Consider the following 19,808-nt stretch of genomic DNA (forward strand, 5'->3'; position numbering starts at 1 on the left):
GTACCTATTTATCTACTTGCACTTTGGCATGCTTTCGAACTGCTACGTTGGCAGGAGCAGGGACCGAGCGACAGAAGCTCACCACGTCGCGGGGATTCAAACCGCTGACCTTCTGATCAGCAAGTCCTAGGCTCAGTGGTTTAACCCACAGTGCCACCCGCATCCCACCATTTGTATACATAGCTCAGGATAAATATACTGAACTGAAGAACCTGGAACTATGAGCATTTCTGCTAAAGCGCCGCGGAGAATTTGCGACAAGGTGGGAGCGAAGCGCAGACTCACTTTGCGTTGGAGACTGTGGGGTCTTTGGTGAAGCTGAAATAGTTGGAGATGTTCTTGTCGTAAGGCAGCCAGCCGTGCGTGCCCAGGAGCCCGTTGGCACTTACAGTGACCTGGAAGAAGTTGTTGGGTGGGGCAGATTAGTCAATAAGAGAGGCAGGAAGGCAGCTCACGTCGATGAACGGGAGGTGGGGAAGAAAGAGGGCATACAGGAATCACGGCATCCTTCCGGGGACAAGGGGATGCCCACCCAAAGAGCCGTAGAATTGTTGCAGAATTGGAAGGGGACCCCAAAATGTCATCTACTCCAACCCCCCTGCAAGGAGGCCTTGGGAGAAAAGCATCAGTTTTCTGATCGGAGGGCCTTCTCGGTGGTGGCCCCCGCCCTGTGGAACGCCCTCCCAGCAGATGTCGAGGCAATAAAACTATTTTACTTTTAAAAGACAACTGTTTAGGGAAGTTTTTAATGTCTGACACTGTATTGTTTTTAATATTCGGTTGGATGCCGTCCAGAGTGGACGGAGTGGGCAGGGTATAAATAATAAATTATTATTATTATTATTATTAGTTTGAACCTACCAGCATATCGGGATATCCCTGAGTCATGAAGGAGTGGGCTTGGTTTTTGGGGACCACGGCCTGGACCAGGGGGATCCCGTCGCTGATGCTCTGAAAAAGAACGAGATGAGTCACTGCGTTTTGCCGCTTGGTTTCGGCAAAATCTGTGCCGTGTTACGGTTCCTGCCTTTGTGATAATTCCCCACCACCAGCTACAGAAAAGGAACACACCCACCTCCAGCCTTGATCTGGGAAAGGAAAGGGAGTTGCAGGAGATAGCTGGGTGGCAATACCCTTTCATACGTATCATACAAATGAGGGGCACTCAACGGTCATCTGGTCCAACTCCCTTTCAAGGCAGGAATCTCAAACTAAAGCATCCACAGCCATCCAACCTCTGCTTAAAAACCTCCGAGGAAGGAGAGTCCACCACTTCTCATGGGGGTCTGTTCCCCTCCTGAAAAGCTCTTGCCACCAGAAAGTTCTTCCTGATGTTGAGATGGACTCTCCGTTCTTGTAACTTGGAAGTCGCTGGTTCGAGTCCCACCCTCCAGGAACAGGAGAAAACAGGCTTCTTCTGTCTGCCACGGGGCAACCCTTCAGATATTTGAAGACGGCTCTCATATCACCTCTCAAGTCTTCTCTTCTTCCCCGTGCTAAGCATCCCAAGTTCCTTCGACCGTTCCTCATCAGGCTTGGTTTCCAGATCCTTGATACTATCGGCTGCCCTCCCTTTGTGCATGTTCCAACTTGTCAACGCCCTTCTTGAACTGCGGTGTGTTTGCGCATGCAAGTGGTACCTCTGCTTGTGAACGGGATCCGTTCCAGAGGCCCGTTCACAACATGAAAAGAACGCCACCCGCAGCGGTGTGTCTGCGCACGCACGGGTTGCGATTCGCTGCATCTGCACATGCACGTGACATCATTTTGCGCATCTGCGCATGCACGAGCAGCGAAACCCGGGAGTAATCCTTTTCGGTACTTCCGGGTCGCTGCGGGACGTAACCTTAAAGAATGTAACGTGAAGCGGATGTGACATGAGGTATGACAGTACAGTGGTACCTCGCAAGACAAAATTAATTCGTTCTGCAAGTTGCTTCGTCTTGCGGAGCGCGGATTCCCCGGGTATTAACGGTTTTAAGAAAAAGGAAGCAAACTTGCAAGATGTTTTCATCTTGCAAAGCAAGCCCATAGGGAAATTCGTCTTGCGAAGCACCTCGAAAAACGGAAAACCCTTTCGTCTAGCGAGTTTTTCATCTTGCGAGGCATTCGTCTTGTGGGGCACCACTGTATTTTACACGCGGACACACAAAACCACACCCTGGAGGAAATAGACTTACTTCAGCAAAGAAGGACTTGAGCTCGCTGAGGTTCTCAAAGACATTGGGGGGGATGGTGTCCAGGCGAGAGAGTCTCTTGGACGCTGCGTTTTCGGCAGAGAGCCGGGCTGGATGCGGCTCCTAGAGGAGGGAGGCAGCAGGATATTTCAAATGGGATAGTGGCATGTTGCACCCTATTTAACTTTGTGTGTCAAACCTCGGTTTCTTATGGCCCCCGCCTATTTGCTGTCCTGTACAATCCACACGGGACGCAGGTGGCACTGTGGGTTAAACCACAGAGCCTAGGACTTGCAGATCAGAAGGCTGGCGGTTCGAATCCCCATGACGGGGTGAGCTTCTGTCGCTCGGTCCCTGCTCCTGCCAACCTAGCAGTTCGAAAGCACGTCAAAGTGCAAGTAGATAAATAGGTACCGCTCCGGCGGGAAGGTAAACAGCATTTTCGTGTGCTGCTCTGGTTCGCCAGAAGTGTCTTAGTCCTGCTGGCCACATGACCTGGAAGCTGTACGCCGGCTCCCTTGGCCAATAAAGCGAGATGAGCGCCGCAACCCCAGAGTCGGCCACAACTGGACCTAATGCGCTGTGGTGCAGCGGCAGCGGGAGGCCCCATTACCTAAAGTGGTACCTCAGGCTAAGAACAGTTTCAGCTTGAGAACGGACCTCAAGAACGAATTAAGTTCTGTATATTATATCACTGTATATTATTATTAAAAGGCGTCAATGGCGCATTAAACCACCAACACTCCCCCCTCCCCATTCTGCTGTTGCAAATTGGGTACGGCGCTGCTGTCAGTGTCAGGCTAGGACCTGGGAGAGAGATGGGTTCGAATCCTCCCTCAGCCACAAAGCGCACTGGGTGACCTTGGGCCCGTCACGGCCTCTCAGCCTAACCTACTTCGCAGGGTTGTTGTGGGGTGAAAATGGGGAGGGGGGGGAGAACCGTGTACACCTCCTTGAGGTCCTTAAAAATGTCGGATATACATGCAATGAAATAAATCTGAAACAGAAGTTGTAAGTGGTATGTAAAATTCAAAAATAGACCCTATTTTCAACGTGGGCCTAAGAGTATCAGAAAAATGCAAACCAGGGCATGCCTGGCTTCTGCCATCTTCCACCTGGGCCTTGCAAAATGGCCGCCTGCCTACAGGTCAGGTGTGTCCCCCCCCCCCCCGTTGTCTTCTGGGCAAAAATCCACAAGACACCTTGACGGCTCCTCCTACCTTCAGCAGCTGGCAGGGGGTCTGCCCAAAGTTACTGATGATGCCCTCCAGAGCCTTCCTTTGGGTTTCGTCGGCAATGGCATCCAGGTCAACCGCCCCTGAAATAGATTTCGGGTGGCATGAGGGACATATGAAGTACGGTGTAAATCAGGGCTGGGGGACCTGTGGCCCGCAAGATGCAGCAGTTAGGGACTCCACTCTGGATTGGAGTAGGGTTGGATCCTGACCCTTTCCTTCTCCTGAAGATATCCCACAAGGCACCAGAGGTTTAGGGTCAGAGTTTTTCTTCTCCTAGATGGGCTCCCTTCCCAGCCCATCTGCCCCTCACTTCCCTCTGCCTACCCATGCAAAAACTGCCTTCAATAATAATAATAATAATAATAATAATAATAATACCCTGCCCACCTGGTGGATGAGCCCTATCTGCCCCTCACTTCCCTCTGCAGACCATGCAAAAACTGCATTCTTTAAAAAATATTAAGAAGTAGAATAAGAATTTTATTATTTATACCCTGCCCACCTGGCTGGGTTTCCCCAGCCACTCTGGGCGGCTCTCCCAACAGAACACTAAAAAGAAAAGAAAACTTCAAACATTAAAAACTTCCCTAAACAAGGGTGCCTTCGGATGTCTTCTAAAAGTCAGATAGTTGTTTATTTCCTTGACATCTGATGGAACGGCGTTCCACGGGGCGGGTGCCACTACCAAAAAGGCCCTCTGCCTGGTTCCCAGTAACCTCACTTCTCACAATGAGGGAACCGCCAGAAGCCCCTCGGAGCTGGACCTCAGGGTCCGGGCTGAACGATAGGGGTGGAGACGCTCCTTCAGGTATACTGGACCGAGGTCGTTTAGGGCTTGAAAGGTCAGCACCAACACTTTGAATTGTGCTCGGAAAAGTACTGGGAGCCAATGTAGGTCTTTCAGGACCGGTGTTATGTGGTCTTGGCGGCCGCTCCCAGTCACCAGTCTAGCTGCCGCATTGTGGATTAGTTGTAGTTTCCGAGTCACCTTCAAAGGTTGCCCCACATAGAGTACATTGACTATTGGACCCACACTAGGTCTCATCAACTCCATCTGCCACTGCCTGTTTTTGCATTTAGGGAAAATTCCCAACTCGCCGAGGGTTTGAGCCCCATCGGCTCCCCTCACCTGGTTTAGCCGTCCTGTCGAAGCCGTTTTCTGGGCTGCTGTTGCATGCAGACAGCGTCTAGGAGCCCCAGGTGAAACAGACTACCCTCGAAGGAGCACAAGGTGTCTCCCATCTGAGGTACTACCCCAATATGTACACACAGAATGACAGAGTTAGAAAAGACCCCTGAGGTCTTCTAGCCCAACCTGACGCAACAGATTGAAATAAAATTGAAATACTTTATTGTCACTTGTACAACTTGTATACAGTGAGATTACACGAGCACCCCCCCCACTCAGCTCTCTTAGTCTTAATTCCCCTCGTTTACTGACGCACACCCACCAAACCCAAAAGTCAGCTGCCCTGTTGTTATCTTTTCATTCAGCAGCCTAATAGCCCATGGACAGAAGCTGTTCTTTACCCTGTTGGCGCGACTAATCCTGCTTCTATATCTTCTGCCCGAGGGCAGGAGATCAAGAAAGTGCCGGCCAGGGTGTGAATCATCCCTGAGAATTTTCCTCACTCTCCTGAGGCAATGTTCTTCCGCTATTGCATCCAGTGGATTCATGGGACAGCCCATAATATCTTGTGCTGTATTCACCACCCTCTGTAGGCACTTCCTATCAGTTGATGTCAAACCAGCGTCCCACACCATGATGCAGTATGAAAGGACACTTTCTATTGTGGACCGGTAGAAGGAGATCATCAGATGTTGATTGACATCGTTCTTCCGCAATACTCTGAGGAGATGGAGTCTCTGTGGGGTTTTCTTAATCACCTGGGTTGTATTTATTTTCCAAGTAAGGTCTTCACTGAGATAAACTCCTAGGAATTTAAAGGAAGAGACTCTCTCCACACAGCCCTCCCCAATGTACAGCGGGCCTAGTTCTCCTCTCTTCCTCCAAAAGTCCAACACCATCTCCTTTAGGTATCTGAAGAAGTGTGCATGCACACGAAAGCTCATACCAAGAACTGACTTAGTTGGTCTTTAAGGTGCTACTGGAAGGAATTTTTTTGTTTTGACTATGGCAGACCAACACGGCTACCTATCTGTAACTGGAACCATCTCCTTTGTCTTGCTGATATTAAGGTGCAAGTTGTTCCCTAGGCACCATGTAGAAAAAATCGCAAGACTCGCAAGACGTTTTCGTCTTGCGAAGCAAGCCCATAGGGAAATTCGTCTTGCGAAGCGCCTCCAAAACGGAAAACCCTTTCGTCTAGCGGGTTTTCCGTCTTGCGAGGCGTTCGTCTTGCGGGGCACCACTGTAGAAGATCATCAAATTGCAGATCATCAAACAGATGCAAGGAGGTCCCACCTTACCTTCATACGTGCAGTAATAGAAGACGTTCAGCGCTTCCACAGCGGCTGGGCCCTGCTGTTTGTACCCAAAGATCAAGTCAATCCACTCGTGGAGGTGGGCGGACACATACTCCGACTCCTGCCACAGACACAAGGGGACGATGATGAGATCGAAGCACAACACAGGCCAGTTTGCACGCCACCCAACCATTAAAAAAGACCACCACCGCTTTCCCCGGGGCGCAATCTGCTCAGAGACAAATACCGCCGTACCTTGGAAGCTGAACGCCTTGACTCCTGAACAGATCGGCTCCCGAATGATTGAAACACGGAAGTGAGCGTTCTGGTTTTCGAAAGATTTCCAGAAGCCAGACATCCGGCATGGCTTCCGATTGGCTGCTGAGGGACGCTCCTGCAGCCAATCGGAAGCTGCGCTTTGGTTTTTGAACGGTCCTGGGAGTCGAATGGACTCCTGGAACGCATTCTGTTTGAAAACCAAGGTACCACCGTAGCTGAAATGCAGAGAGACGGCAAGTAAACAATTCCCCCCCAAAATGCCCCGTGAGTTTTTGAATTTTATTGATATTGATGCTGCATTTTATGTTGTATTTCATGCTGTTTTTAAGTCGCATTTTAATCAATGTTTTATATTTGCTGTTAGCAGCCCTGAGCCCGGTTTTTAAACCAGGAAGGGCGGGGTATAAATAAGAATTCAATTATTATTATATTTATTTAAACTTTCTGCATCTTTTTTGGTAGCCATTAATTTGATTTTGAATTGATTTTAAAATGAATTGATTTTAGAATGCTGTGTTACTTTTATTGTTGTTAGCTGTTCTGAGCCCGGCTTCGGCTGGGGAGGAAGGGATATAAATAAAATTTTATTATTATTATTATTATTATTATTATTATTATTACTACTACTACTACTACTACTTGTTTGTTTGTTTTGCAAATCCCAATGCAGGTAGATCTGCTTCACGAGGGAAAAAGCAGCCCCCCCCCAAGTAAGGTCATTCTGACCAGTTTCAGCATATTTTCAAATTTTAAAATGGATTTGCACATCGCTAAGACTCCAAGGTGTCCTCTGTATGAGACTGAAAAGAAGGAATTTAATAAAAGCGCGTCGCTCACTGTTTGGAAAAGGGCATGTTGCATACTTTATTTCCCTAACTACAGCCAGAATGAAATGGCCTCAGGGAAAAAAAAGATACATAACAGCCCTCGACTTTCAGCAATTGCCCTCAGCAATTAAAGCATTTGGGCTTAGTTGAAACTAAAGGAAAAGGAGGGTATTATTATTATTTATAATAATGGACGTGGGTGGCGCTGTGGGTTAAACCACAGAGCCTAGGACTTGCCAATCAGAAGGTCGGCGGTTCGAATCCCCGCCACGGGGTGAGCTCCCGTTGTTCGGTCCCTGCTCCTGCCAACCTAGCAGTTCGAAAGCACGTCAAAGTACAAGTAGATAAATAGGTACCGCTCCAGCGGGAAGGTAAACGGCGTTTCCGTGCACTGCTCTGGTTCGCCAGAAGCGGCTTAGTCATGCTGGCCACATGACCCGGAAGCTGTCTGCGGACAAACGCCGGCTCCCTCGGTCTATAGAGCGAGATGAGCGCGCAACCCCAGAGTCGGTCACAACTGGACCTAACGGTCAGGGGTCCCTTTACCTTTGAAGTATTTTTAATAGCAATAAAATCTTCCTCTCTCTCCATTGCCCTGCCTGCCTGTGCAATGTGGAGCATTGCTCCTCTTACCAGGGCTTTACGGTGCTTGTGAATGAAATCTTCTGGGGATTTGGCCCATCTGGGAAGAACGACGTCACCCACTTTCTCATTCGACATCTGCAAGGAGCCTAGATCAAAGCCTGCAGGGAGGGAAAATGTGGGAGAATGCAGCAGGCAGCCAAAACCAGCTTTCTCCTCCCCCTCAAAAAACCCCCACCTTAGCTCCCCTTTTGCAAACCACACTTCCGATTTCCAGAGTCGAGGACCAGCAATTCACACTCGGCATGATCAACCTATGGGACTCGTTACGCATCTTACTGGAGGTCCCTGACGTCTCCCCTTGATCTCTGTTTACCCACTTAAGGGTGAAGATATACCATATTTGTCGCTCTATAAGACGCACTTTCCCCCTCCTAAAAGTAAGGGAAAACGTGTGTGCGTCTTATAGAGCTGCCTGGAGTGTTTGTGTGGTTCTTGGGGGCACGCTCCACGCACTCTTTAAAGGGAGCGCGGCTCTTGAGGGAGCCTTAGCTGCGTGCAGCCTCTCCCGGGCAACAGGAGCCTTCATCCCACTGCCGGGGAGAGGCTGCACGCAGCTATCCTATAAGCCAAGACAGCAAGTGGGATCGCTGTGCTGTGATCCCACTTGCTGTCCTGGCTTCTTGCTTAGCCCTGGGCAGGTGGAGCCTTCCTCCTGCTGCCCAGGAGAGGCTGTACACAGGTAAGGCTATCCTGCGCGCTCTGTCCCTTTCCCCACCTCCCAGAAAAGCTCCCAAGAGCTCCCTTTATTTATTTATTTTTTAATGATATTTTATTAAATTTTAACAATAAAAAGGTTATAAGACAATAAATAGAAAAAACACAAGAAAAATACAAAAACACAACAATACAAAGATACAAAAGTACAAAAATACAGACATTTAACATAGAAGAAGAAAAAAAGAAAAAACCAAAATCCCTCTTTTTTAATTTCTCATCTTCGGTTAACTTATTTTCCTGACTTCCTCACGCCTCCCTTTTTTGTATTCCATTTAAAGATTGGTTCAGCAAATTCATATCCTGTTAGTTTATCCTTAATTATTTTTCCTCACATATTATAGCTTCAAGTTTTCATCTAATATCAATCCATTCTTACATATTCTTATTTTACCTTATTACTAGAAGCCCTTCATTTCATTTCAATGTCATCAACATTCAGAAATTTTACAATGTTTCTGAAAGTAGATTTTAAATTTCCTCCAATCTTCTTCCACCAACTCTTCTCCCTGGTCTCGGATTCTGCCAGTCATTTCCGGAGCAGCGCTCCCTTTAAAGATTGTGGGGCCCTTGCTGGCTTTTGCGGGAGGTGGGGGAAGGAACAGAGGGCAGCCCCTCAGCCCCTTACCCCACCTCCCAGAAAAGCCAGCAAGAGTCGTGCTCCCTTTAAAGAGCCCGCCTCCCTCCTCGGGGAAAAGTTTGCAAGCGCCACACACACACACACTCCACGCAGCTCGTGAAAGGGAGCGCTGAGCAGATCCTGGGATGCATACAGGCTCTGCTCAGCGATCCCTTTAAAGAATTATTTTTTCCTTGCATTCCCCCTCTAAAACTAGGTACGTCTTATGGAGCGAAAAATACGGTAGGCCAGATTTGCAGAGTAAGGCAGGGATGGGCTCTTTTGAAGCATCCTCACCACCTTCAGGGCAAGGAGAATCCTTCTCTCTCCCCTTGGGCAAACTCTGAAAAGACCCATTTTGCAGCTTTCCCAGCCAGATCCCAACGTTAAATTGAGGATAAGAGAGGCCTGACCCAGCCCTGCTTGGCTATTACAGGGACTGAATTTGGGATCTTCTGACTCCATGTTTGGATACAAGGCCTCTCCAAATACTTGGCTGCAAGAAAATGATGACTTACCATATTTTTCGCCCTATAGGACGCACTTTTTCCCCTCCAAAAATGAAGGGGAAGTGTGTGTGCGTCCTATGGGGCGAATGCAGGCGAATGCACACTGACCCCTCTCGCTCTCCCGGCTTCAGGAAGCTATCCGCAAGCCTTGAGAGCCCGGTGCGGAGGAGTTCCCGCCGGGCTCCCAAGGCTTGCAGATAGCAGCCTGCAGCCCGAAACCCGGGGAGCGCAGCGGAGCACACCCCGGGCTTTGGACAGCTCTCCGCAAGCCTTGGGAGCCCGGCGCGACTTCCCACTGGGCTCCCAAGGCTTGCGGATAGCAGCCTGTTCTGGGGGCTGGGGTCGGGGGAAGCCTGGGGGGGGAATATTTTTTTTCTTTATTCCCCCCCCCAAAAAAACCCCTAGGTGCACCCTATGGGCCGGTGCGCCCTATAGGGCGGAAAATACAGTATTTCCGGGAGGTGAACTCCTCCGCGGAATCTGCCTGGTCCGTGTCAGCCGGCAGAACCGGCAGCCCAGAAGGCCTAGGAATCTGAACCAGCCCAGGAAATGAACGCTTACTGTTTTGGTTCTCCAGGAAGTCCGTAAAGTAGAAGAATTCTGGGATCAGCTCCTTCACGTCCACAGGGTTTTCCATGCGGGCTTGCCAGGCGGCGGGGACGGAGTGAAACTGGCGGTCGGAGCAGTCAAACCTGCCGGCGTAAGAGCGAGAGGAGATTGAACCGCAAGGCTGCAGGGTTGGAATTTGTCCGATCCTCTCCGCTAAAGCTGTCCCAAGTCGGCGGCCACCACCACCTTGTCAAAAGGGGCAGAGACGCACATTCCTGGTTCCTATGCAGTAATGCCCTAAGCGTCAGTTTGCATTTCCTAGTGCAGAAAGTTATTGATTTGATGTGTAGAGATCTTTCCTATTCTACTTAATTCAAGAGAGCTCTGGAAGCTTCTCTGTGTGAAAGAAGCAGAAGGTTCGTGATGTTTGGGTTATACCTTCAGAGAAGCTGAGTACAGTGGTACCTCGGGTTAAGAACTTAATTCGTTCTGGAGGTCCGTTCTTAACCTGAAACTGTTCTTAACCTGAGGTACCATTTTAGCTAATGGGGCCTCCTGCTGCCGCCACACCACCACTGAGCGATTTCTGTTCTTACCCTGAGGCAAAGTTCTTAACCCGAGGTACTATTTCTCGGTTAGCGGAGTCTGTAACCTGAAGCGTCTGTAACCCAAGATACCACTGTAAAGGTAAAGGGTAAAGGGACGCCTGACCATTAGGTCCAGTCGTGTCCGACTCTGGGGTTGCGGTGCTCATGTGCCACCCGTGTCCCTAGGTACCACTGTACAGCTGCCTTAAACTGCTTCTGTTACCTTTCAGTCAAGGTCATGCTGACTATAACAGTAAGGCGAGAAGGTTTCACTTTCTCTTTCTAGAATCATAGAATCATAGAGTTGGAAGAGACCACGAGGGCCATCAAGTCCAACCCCCTGCCAAGCAGGAAACACCATCAGAGCACTCCTGACATATGGTTGTCAAGCCTCTGCTTAAAGACCTCCAAAGAAGGAGACTCCACCACACTCCTTGGCAGCAAATTCCACTGTCGAACAGCTCTTACTGCCAGGAAGTTCTTCCTAATGTTTAGGTGGAATCTTCTTTCTTGTAGTTTGGAACCATTGCTCCGTGTCCGCTTCTCTGGAGCAGCAAAAAACAACCTTTCTCCCTCCTCTATGTGACATCCTTTTATATATTTATATATTTTCTTTCTCTCCCTTTTCCTTCTGGTGCTCTGTACATAGTATGCTTAGCACTAAGGTTTAGACTTATTATAAGTTATTGCAAGTTTATGTCAAGTCTGCTGCAACTGGATTTCTGATGGACAGGGCCAATCCTGAATGTATTGGATTTGCGACCATTATGCTCGTTTGCCTTCAGTAGCAGTAAAGCTCTGCTGGATGAAATACAATTTGGGGGAATCATGCAACGTGTTTAAGTTTTTACTCTGCTAACCATATGTCGGAGTTCTGCTCTGGATCAGTCTTGAGTAGAATTCCATGGCACTAAGTGCCCATATGACAAGAAGGGAAATGAACAAAGGAGAAGGTAGGCCTCGGCCATCATGTCTGTGTGTGTTTACTGGAGGAGCAGAGACGGAGAAGTCTTCTTTTCCACGGACAGCTTGGTCTCACTCACCTCCCGCTTTGCAACTGGATATGCAGAGTAGTGAAAGGCTCCGTGCGGATCAGGTAGTGCATGACACCGGCTGCGTTGGAGTAGTGGGTGCCGTAGTGGAACTTGTCAATCATGCCCGTGGGATCCTCAAAGCTCTCGTACCTGCGGGCAGAATGGCAAAGCCGGAAAGAGAAGAACTCAAGTCTGTGCGGTGACTCCCAGGTGGCAGACAGAACAACAACAACAACAATAGTTTATTATTTGTACCCCGCCCATCTGGCTGGGTTTCCCCAGCCACTCTGGGCAGCTTCCACAAGGACTAAAAATACACTAAAATGTCACACATTAGAAACTTCCCTAAACAGGGCTGCCTTAAGATGTCTTTTAAAAGTCTGAGAGTTGTTCTTCTACCTGAATGTCAGGTAGTTGCTTATCGCTTTGACATCTGATGGGAGGGCAGTTCCTGTCATGGGGATTCGAACCGCTGACATTCTGATCGGCAAGTCCTAGGCTCTATGGTTTAACCCACAGGGCCATCTGCGTCCCTGAGAACCAAGGTACCACTGTATTATTATTATTATTATTATTATCATCTTGAATGTTGAGATGAAAGCACTTTTTATATGGACCGTAGCAAGGGTGGAAAGAGTTAAACCATCCCTCTTTCCCCCCAGCCGTGATTCTGCCCTTCCTGCAATTTGCTAGGGTTGGCAGAGCTGGGAGAGGGAAAAAACTGATGCAAAGGTAGCGCTACTAGGGAAGGGAAAGGCTAAAGAGACCGTTGAGAGGAGAGGCGGACTGCAGAGAAGCAAAAGCCTAGAGCGGTCGCTTGCACTCCAAGTGGCTTTGGACTACAACTCCCATGTTGTCTCAAGGGAAAGAGGTCTCTGGCATTTCCTCCCACTGAGATGTTTCTTGCCTTCCCAGCTGCATCTGTCCCCAGAAGGCTGCAACACCACCAAGATAATTTTGTACTCACTTCTCTTTGACATCCTTGGCGTGCCTCTCGTTGGCGACCCCGATGGGCTTGGAGAGATCCCGGAACACAGCCGGGTTGTTGAGATCCAGAGTCTCCGAGACGTAATCCTGCAGGATCCACGGGAACTTGAGGGGAGGAGAGAAAGGAGAGCCTCTGGGTTTGCCTGCTTGCGGGATCCATAGCTGTCAACTTACAGATTTGAAAATAAGGGACCAGCAGCCTCGAAAATAAGGGATCAGCAGCCAAATTAAGGGATTTTCAGAGCACAGGTATGTTCAGCTTCTGAGCCCCTCTGAGCCAAAAGCAGAGAGCCCAGCCAGCAGCCAAACGAAGCCTCAAGCGGTGGTTCCCACAGCGCAGCAACCCGGCAAAGGGGATGCAGCAAGGAAAACCACGTCACCTCTTCGCTGGGAAGCGCTGAGCAAAGGCGAGTCCCCAGGCAACGCGGCCGATTTGATCGGCACAAGGCATGCAAGCTCCACCCCCCAGTCGTTCTCAGACTCCTTATTGGGTGAGCAACGCAGCCAAGCAACACAGTTGGAGCCTCCCTCCTGCCTGGCCGGCAGGGAGGGAGGGAGAGGAGCTGCTTCCTTTGAAACCCGGGAAATTTAAGGGATATCATCAATAAGGGACAGCAGCGGGACACGGCGCTGGGATAAGGGACTGTCCCGCCAAATAAGGGATGCTTGACAGCTATGGCGGCATCCAGCGTTTGCAGGGAGGGTGGGAGCAGGAGGGGAAACCATCTTAAGAAGCACCTGAGGCTCAAGGGCGAAGGTTCGCCCTTGGATGCTTACCACGGGATACTGGGAGAGGTCGTTGTAGGTGCGGCCTGCGATGGTGTTGAGCTGCATGAGGTATTCGAAGTTGGAGATCTCCCTGTTAACCCATTTCTGGAAAAGGAGGGTGAAAATAAAACAGTGGATTTGGTAAGGATCTGGCAAAATGATCAGGCCAGAATGGTAAATAATTGTTTTTTAAAAAAATTAATTTATTTGTTTGGTTTTCCAAATTGAAGTTTTACAATTGCAAATCCGACATACATCATAAAAACAAGATTCCATAGAATCTCCTGGACTTCCCTCCTCTCTATTGTGGGTCCTATTGTTAACCATTTCCTCCTGCATTTTTTATAATACAGTCATACCTTGGGTTACAGACGCTTCGGGTTGTGTGATTTCGGGTTGTGCACCCCACCAAACCCAGAAGTACCAGAACAGGTTACTTCCGGGTTTTGGCGCTTGCGCTTGGCGCAGAACCGCCAAAGCGTGACCTGCACGTGCGCAGACGCACCGCTGTGGGTTGCGAACATGCTTCCCGCACGGATCACGTTCGCAACCCGAGTGTCCACTGTAATCCAAATCTTTAAATCTCCATTATATCCAAAATTTGCCATTAAACTACAAGTGATATTCCAATCCTACTAACGATTTTCACTGTTTACAAAGATAAATGATAATTTTCCCCAAATTCCTTATTAAAATTTTGGTCTTCCTGATTTATAATTCTTCCAGTCATTTTTGCCATTTTGGCATAATCCATCAACTTAATCTGCCATTCTCTGGTGGGGAGTCTGGGACTTTATCTTCTTTCCATCTCACCAATTAAAAAGAACGATTTTTGATCTGTGATCTGTGAACTGAAAGCTATTTCTCCGCATTTCCTAGCTCTGGGGGAAGAATCATAGAATAGAATCATAGAGTTGGAAGAGACCCCAAGGGCCATCGAGTCCAACCCCCTGCCAAGCAGGAAACACCATCAGAGCACTCCTGACATATGGTTGTCAAGCCTCTGCTTCAAGACCTCCAAAGAAGGAGACTCCACCACACTCCTTGGCAGCAAATTCCACTGTCGAACAGCTCTTACTGTCAGGAAGTTCTTCCTAATGTTTAGGTGGAATCTTCTTTCTTGTAGTTTGGATCCATTGCTCCGTGTCCGCTTCTCTGGAGCAGCAGAAAACAACCTTTCTCCCTCCTCTATGTGACATCCTTTTATATATTTGAACATGGCTATCATATCACCCCTTAACCTCCTCTTCTCCAGGCTAAACATGCCCAGCTCCCTTAGCCGTTCCTCATAAGGCATCGTTTCCAGGCCTTTGACCATTTTGGTTGCCCTCCTCTGGACACGTTCCAGTTTGTCAGTGTCCTTCTTGAACTGTGGTGCCCACAACTGGACACAGTACTCCAGGTGAGGTCTGACCAGAGCAGAATACAGTGGCACTATTACTTCCCTTGATCTAGATGCTATACTCCTATTGATGCAGCCCAGAATTGCATTGGCTTTTTTAGCTGCCGTGTCACACTGTTGGCTCCTGTCAAGTTTGTGGTCAACCAAGACTCCTAGATCCTTTTCACATGTACTGCTCTCAAGCCAGGTGTCACCCATCTTGTATTTGTGCCTCTCATTTTTTTTGCCCAAGTTCAATACTTTACATTTCTCCCTGTTAAAATTCATCTTGTTTGTTTTGGCCCAGTTCTCTAATCTGTCAAGGTCGTTTTGAAGTGTGATCCTGTCCTCTGGGGTGTTAGCCAACCCTCCCAGTTTGGTGTCATCTGCAAATTTGATCAGGATGCCACTGTGTATGCTCAGGGGTGAAGGAAATGCACTCTGTGCATGGTCAAAGGCACTCGCCTCTTCACTTCGGTTTTAACTGGAGGATATCTCACTCCTGGCTCAGATTCAGCTTTCGCTCAGCCCAGAGGAAGTGCTGAAGAGAGTTGGGTTCATCTAGCCGTGTTCTGTCTGCACTGGCAGGCAGCTGCTCTCCAGGTTTCGTAGGGGGAGATGACCGGAATTGGAACACAAGACCTTCTGAGCTGCAACCTCACAGTAACATTCTCAAAGTTTGCCGAGGGCTCCCCAGACCGGCTCCACGACTGGGCAGAAATGCCAGCCCAACTTCCACGCTACCCAATTCACAGAATCTGGGTAGCTTCCACATGGCCAAAAAAGCAGCAGTGACTTCCCGCTCTTCCAAAATGGCAACGTATACGATGCCAAACTTTTTCTGGCCATAAACTCATCCCCAGTGCCCCGCTACTCTACCCTATAAAAACATTATTCAGAATAGTGGTTTGCCCGACCCACCGAGGAAGGTAGTAACCCAGAAAAATTCAGAACAGTAACAATTAATTGCACATTTATTCAAAATCCGATTAAAACTATAACTAATTGGACGAAACGGGTGGACTTGAACCGGCAATGCCAGCTTTTCAAACCCTGAGGGACATTTACACATCCAGTGCCCCACTGTTTCTTAACGCTCCCCCCCCCCAGGGAATCCCACCACTTCCCCCCGGATAATAATAATAATAATAATAATAATAATAATATATTTATTTATTTATACTCTGGGCGGCTCCCAACAGAATATGAAAAACACGATAAAACATCAAACATACTCTCTCTCTCTCTCTCTCTCTCTCTCTCTCTGATGACGACCCGCCTCCAAGTCTGAAAATCTTGCTAATAAACTTGCACGGTGTGATTTACTTACTGCCGGCTCGCTCCTCCTGACAACCATTCCCTTCTCCCCACTTCCAGATAAAGGGGAAAAAAATCAAACATTAAAAACTTCAATAAAAATGAGGCAAGACTGCCCACTTTGCAAACCACCTGCCTTCATTCTCAAGGATCAGGGGCGTCTGTGCGTATCAGATTTGTTTGTGATGAAAAGACAATGTTAAATTAAGCACCTGAGTCAAGCCCGAGGCTTTCAGCAAGTCCTGCGGCGAGCGGCTGGCAAAATAGATCTGATTCGGTGGTCGGAGGCCCAGGATGGAAGAGTAAACCTTGTTCCTGACCTGGGAGAGAGAGGGCAGAAAAACCAGCAGGACGTTATGATCAGCTGCCGACCCAGCGACTGACTTGCCCAGAAGGGCACTGAGTCTGCAGAATAATAATAATAATAATAATAATAATAATAATAATAATAATATATTATTTGTACCCCACCCATCTGGCTGGGTTTCCCCAGGCACTCTGGGCGGCTTCCACAAAGACCAAAAATACACTAAAATGTCACACATTAAAAGATTCCCTGAACAGGGCTGCCTTAAGATGTCTTCTGAATGTCAGGTAGTTGTTTATCGCTTTGACATCTGATGGGAGGGTGTTCCACAGGGCGGGCGCCACCGCCGAGAAGGCCCTCTGCCTGGATTCCTGTAGCTTTGCTTCTCGCAATGAGGGAACCACCAGAAGGCCCTTGGCGCTGGACCTCAGTGTCCGGGCAGAACGATGGGGGTGGAGACGCTCCTTCAGATATACTGGGCCGAGGCCGTTTAGGGCTTTAAAGGTCAACACCAACACTTTGAATTGTGCTCGGAAGCTGTGCATTTCCAAATAAATTAATATGTGTTCCACTAGGACACGGGTGGCGATGTGGGTTAAACCACAGAGCCTAGGGCTTGCCGATCAGAAGGTCGGCGGTTCGAATCCCCGCTATGGGGTGAGCTCCTGTTGCTCGGTCCCTGCTCCTGCCAACCTAGCAGTTCGAAAGCATGTCAAAGCGCAAGTAGATAAATAGGTACCACTTTGGCAGGAAGGTAAACGGCGTTTCTGTGCACTGCTCTGGTTCGCCAGAAGCGGCTTAGTCATGCTGGCCACATGACCCGGAAGCTGTACGCCGGCTCCCTCAGCCAATAAAGCGAGATGAGCGCCACAACCCCAGAGTCGTTCACGACTGGACCTGCTGGTCAGGGGTCCCTTTACCTTTACCACTAGGACATCAAAAGATGAGGAGGAAGAGATACCCGTCTGCTGTTACCTTTTTCTTGAAGTTGAGGAAGTAGTTTGCCTGGTCGATGAAGAAGAACTCCAGGGCGGACCTGCGGAGGTTGTAGCGTCGGAGGTGCAGTTCCCGGAGTTGAGACAGGGGGCGCTTGAAGTCGTAGCCGATTCCTGGGGGGGAGGATCACAGCGCTTAATCTCTCAAGTGTGGAGAGCCAAAAACAATGCTCAGCTGTTGCCATGGACCGGTGGGATGCAGAGGAACGGTGGGAGGAACCAGCGGGGGAACCCACAAGGAATTCTGGTCATGCCTCCTGTGGTCTCCCAGGACCAGAAGAGGGATGAAGAGGGAGGAGCACAGGCAGGCGATTTGGCACAGTCTCAGATTGCTTTGCAAGGACCCTGGAGGGTAGGAGACTTAGGCAGCTGTGGGAAGGCAGCAACCTTCGGTCTCACGGGGTCAAGACCTGCCAGTACAGAGCAACCTGTTTCTCCTAACAGAAACAGTGAATTTCACTTACTCCGTGTGATTTATTGCTGACCTGCTCCTGACAGCTGCAACTTTGGCTACTCAGGAATGGGAACCTGAATTTCCCACTTCCCACCTGGGCTGCTTCCAGTGGGACCTTTATTGTGGGATTGGGGCATGTGTGTGTGTGTGTGGCGTTTGCCTCCTAGGATGGGTCATAAGGAAAGGGTTAAAATGGGTGTGATGTGATTGCAAGGGGGGAATAAAAGTTAGTGTGGGAGGTTTTGAAAGTCGTTGAGGTTTGGGAGTTGAAGAAGGAAGAGGGAGGGTTAGGTGTGGGTTGATAGAGTTGTATTGAGAGAGAGTGAGAGGAATTGTTAGGTGGAGTCAGATAGATAATTGGGAATAACCAGTTTGAAGTTGTTAGGAACTAAGATTAAGAAACTGTCAAGAAAAACTAACTGAAACCATAAGCTTGTTCCTGCATTTAAAAATAAACTTGATTAATTCTGTTAGCACAAAATTGGAAAACCCCAAATATCCCGACCGTTAAAGATTGGCAAATTCAATTATTTGAATATATGGATTTGGCAAAAATGATGCAGAACATCAGACAGCAAAAAGGTACAAAGCTTATTGACGATTGGACCAAATTCATAACATATATGGAAACAAATTCTAGAGATGTAAAAATCACAGTAGGTTTAATATGACCCTTGCGATGTGTAGACGATATAAAATGAAAAACTGCAGAATGGATTTAATATTTACATAACCCAAAACCGAGATGGAGGGAAGTCAACCGTTATATGTTGTTAATTAATGTTTGTCTTCTGGTTTGTTCATGTGTTTTGCATGGGTTGATGTTTTCTTTTTTCTTTGGTGTGTGTTGTTTATTTTTGTTTTTCTTCTTTTTGTGATTTGGTTATAGAAAATGAATGAAAAGATGTAAAAAAAAACAAAACTTGATTATTTGTTTATGTTAACAACTGACTGGACTCCGTGTGTCCCCGTGAGATACGGGGTGGTGGCAGCGGAAAAAGCAATCGCAGTGGCGGCACAGGGTCAATAGACCGTCAAACGTCCGGGGGCCCTGTGTGTGATCGCCACAGTGTGTGTGTGTGTGTGTGTGTGTGTGTGTGTGTGAGTGTCCTCACACATGCCGCATTTTTGCACGACTCACACAAGGTTGACGACACCAAAATGCAAGTCTCTCTCCCAGCCCGCTCAATTTGTATTTGCCCTCTGCAGGGAAAACCCAGTAAGCAAAAAACTACAGCAGCACCCTCTGGCGAGAGACCCACGGGTGCTATCTCAACAACCTGTTTGCAAACTAAGCACCACTGATTTTTCTGGGCCCTTGTGACTTTCAGTTTGCACTTCTTAGTACAGGAAGTATTGCTCTGATGCGTAGAGATCTTTCCTATGCTAATTAATTCCAGAGGGTTCCGGAAGCTTCTCTGTGTGAAAGAAACAAGCAGGAGGTTTATGATGTTTGGGTTATTCCTTCAGAGAAGCTGAGCACAGCAGCTGGCTTAAAGTGGTTCTCTTATCACTTCTGACAAGGTCACGCTGACTATAAAAGTATAGTGGTACCTCGGCTTAAGTACTTAATTCGTTCCAGAGGTCCGTTCTGAACTTGAAACTGTTCTTAACCTGAAGCACCACTTGAGCTAATGGGGCCTGCTGCTGCTGCTGCCATGCCACCCAAGCACAATTTCTGTTCTTATCCTGAACCAAAGTTCTTAACCCGAAGTACTATTTCTGGGTTAGCGGAGTCTGTAACCTGAAGCGTATGTAACCTGAGGTACCACTGTAGGGCCAGAAGGAGCCTTGTTTCTCTTTCTATCTCTCTTCCTTCTGGTGTGGTGTTCTGTACGTAGTGTTAAGTTTTAGACTTCTTATAAGTTATTGTAAGTTTTAGGGGATGCAGGTGGTGCTGTGGGTTAAACCACAGAGCCTAGGGCTTGCTGATCAGAAGGTTGGCGGTTCGAATCCCCACGACGGGGTGAGCTACCGTTGCGCTGTCCCAGCTC

The 19,808-nt window shown here is 48.4% G+C and overlaps 1 protein-coding gene across 1 annotated transcript in view; it reads right to left on the bottom strand.

Moving 5' to 3' along the window:
- The window catches only part of NBEAL2 (neurobeachin like 2), a 216,620-nt gene that overhangs the window by 13,622 nt on the left and 183,190 nt on the right, over window positions 1–19,808 (bottom strand). Inside the window, exons 38-49 of the mRNA XM_083703871.1 lie at window positions 17,341–17,474; window positions 16,271–16,378; window positions 13,370–13,465; window positions 12,573–12,697; window positions 11,615–11,755; window positions 9,997–10,127; window positions 7,582–7,691; window positions 5,846–5,963; window positions 3,398–3,495; window positions 2,181–2,300; window positions 862–951; window positions 286–395 (exon numbers count right to left, since the gene is read on the bottom strand). Of these exons, the coding sequence (XP_083559997.1) occupies window positions 286–395; window positions 862–951; window positions 2,181–2,300; window positions 3,398–3,495; window positions 5,846–5,963; window positions 7,582–7,691; window positions 9,997–10,127; window positions 11,615–11,755; window positions 12,573–12,697; window positions 13,370–13,465; window positions 16,271–16,378; window positions 17,341–17,474 (1,381 nt within the window). The remainder of the gene's footprint in view (window positions 1–285; window positions 396–861; window positions 952–2,180; window positions 2,301–3,397; window positions 3,496–5,845; window positions 5,964–7,581; window positions 7,692–9,996; window positions 10,128–11,614; window positions 11,756–12,572; window positions 12,698–13,369; window positions 13,466–16,270; window positions 16,379–17,340; window positions 17,475–19,808) is intronic.

Source organism: Podarcis gaigeae (assembly GCF_964106915.1).
Source record: "Podarcis gaigeae genome assembly, chromosome: 12".
NCBI classification, from domain to species: Eukaryota; Metazoa; Chordata; class Lepidosauria; order Squamata; family Lacertidae; genus Podarcis; species Podarcis gaigeae.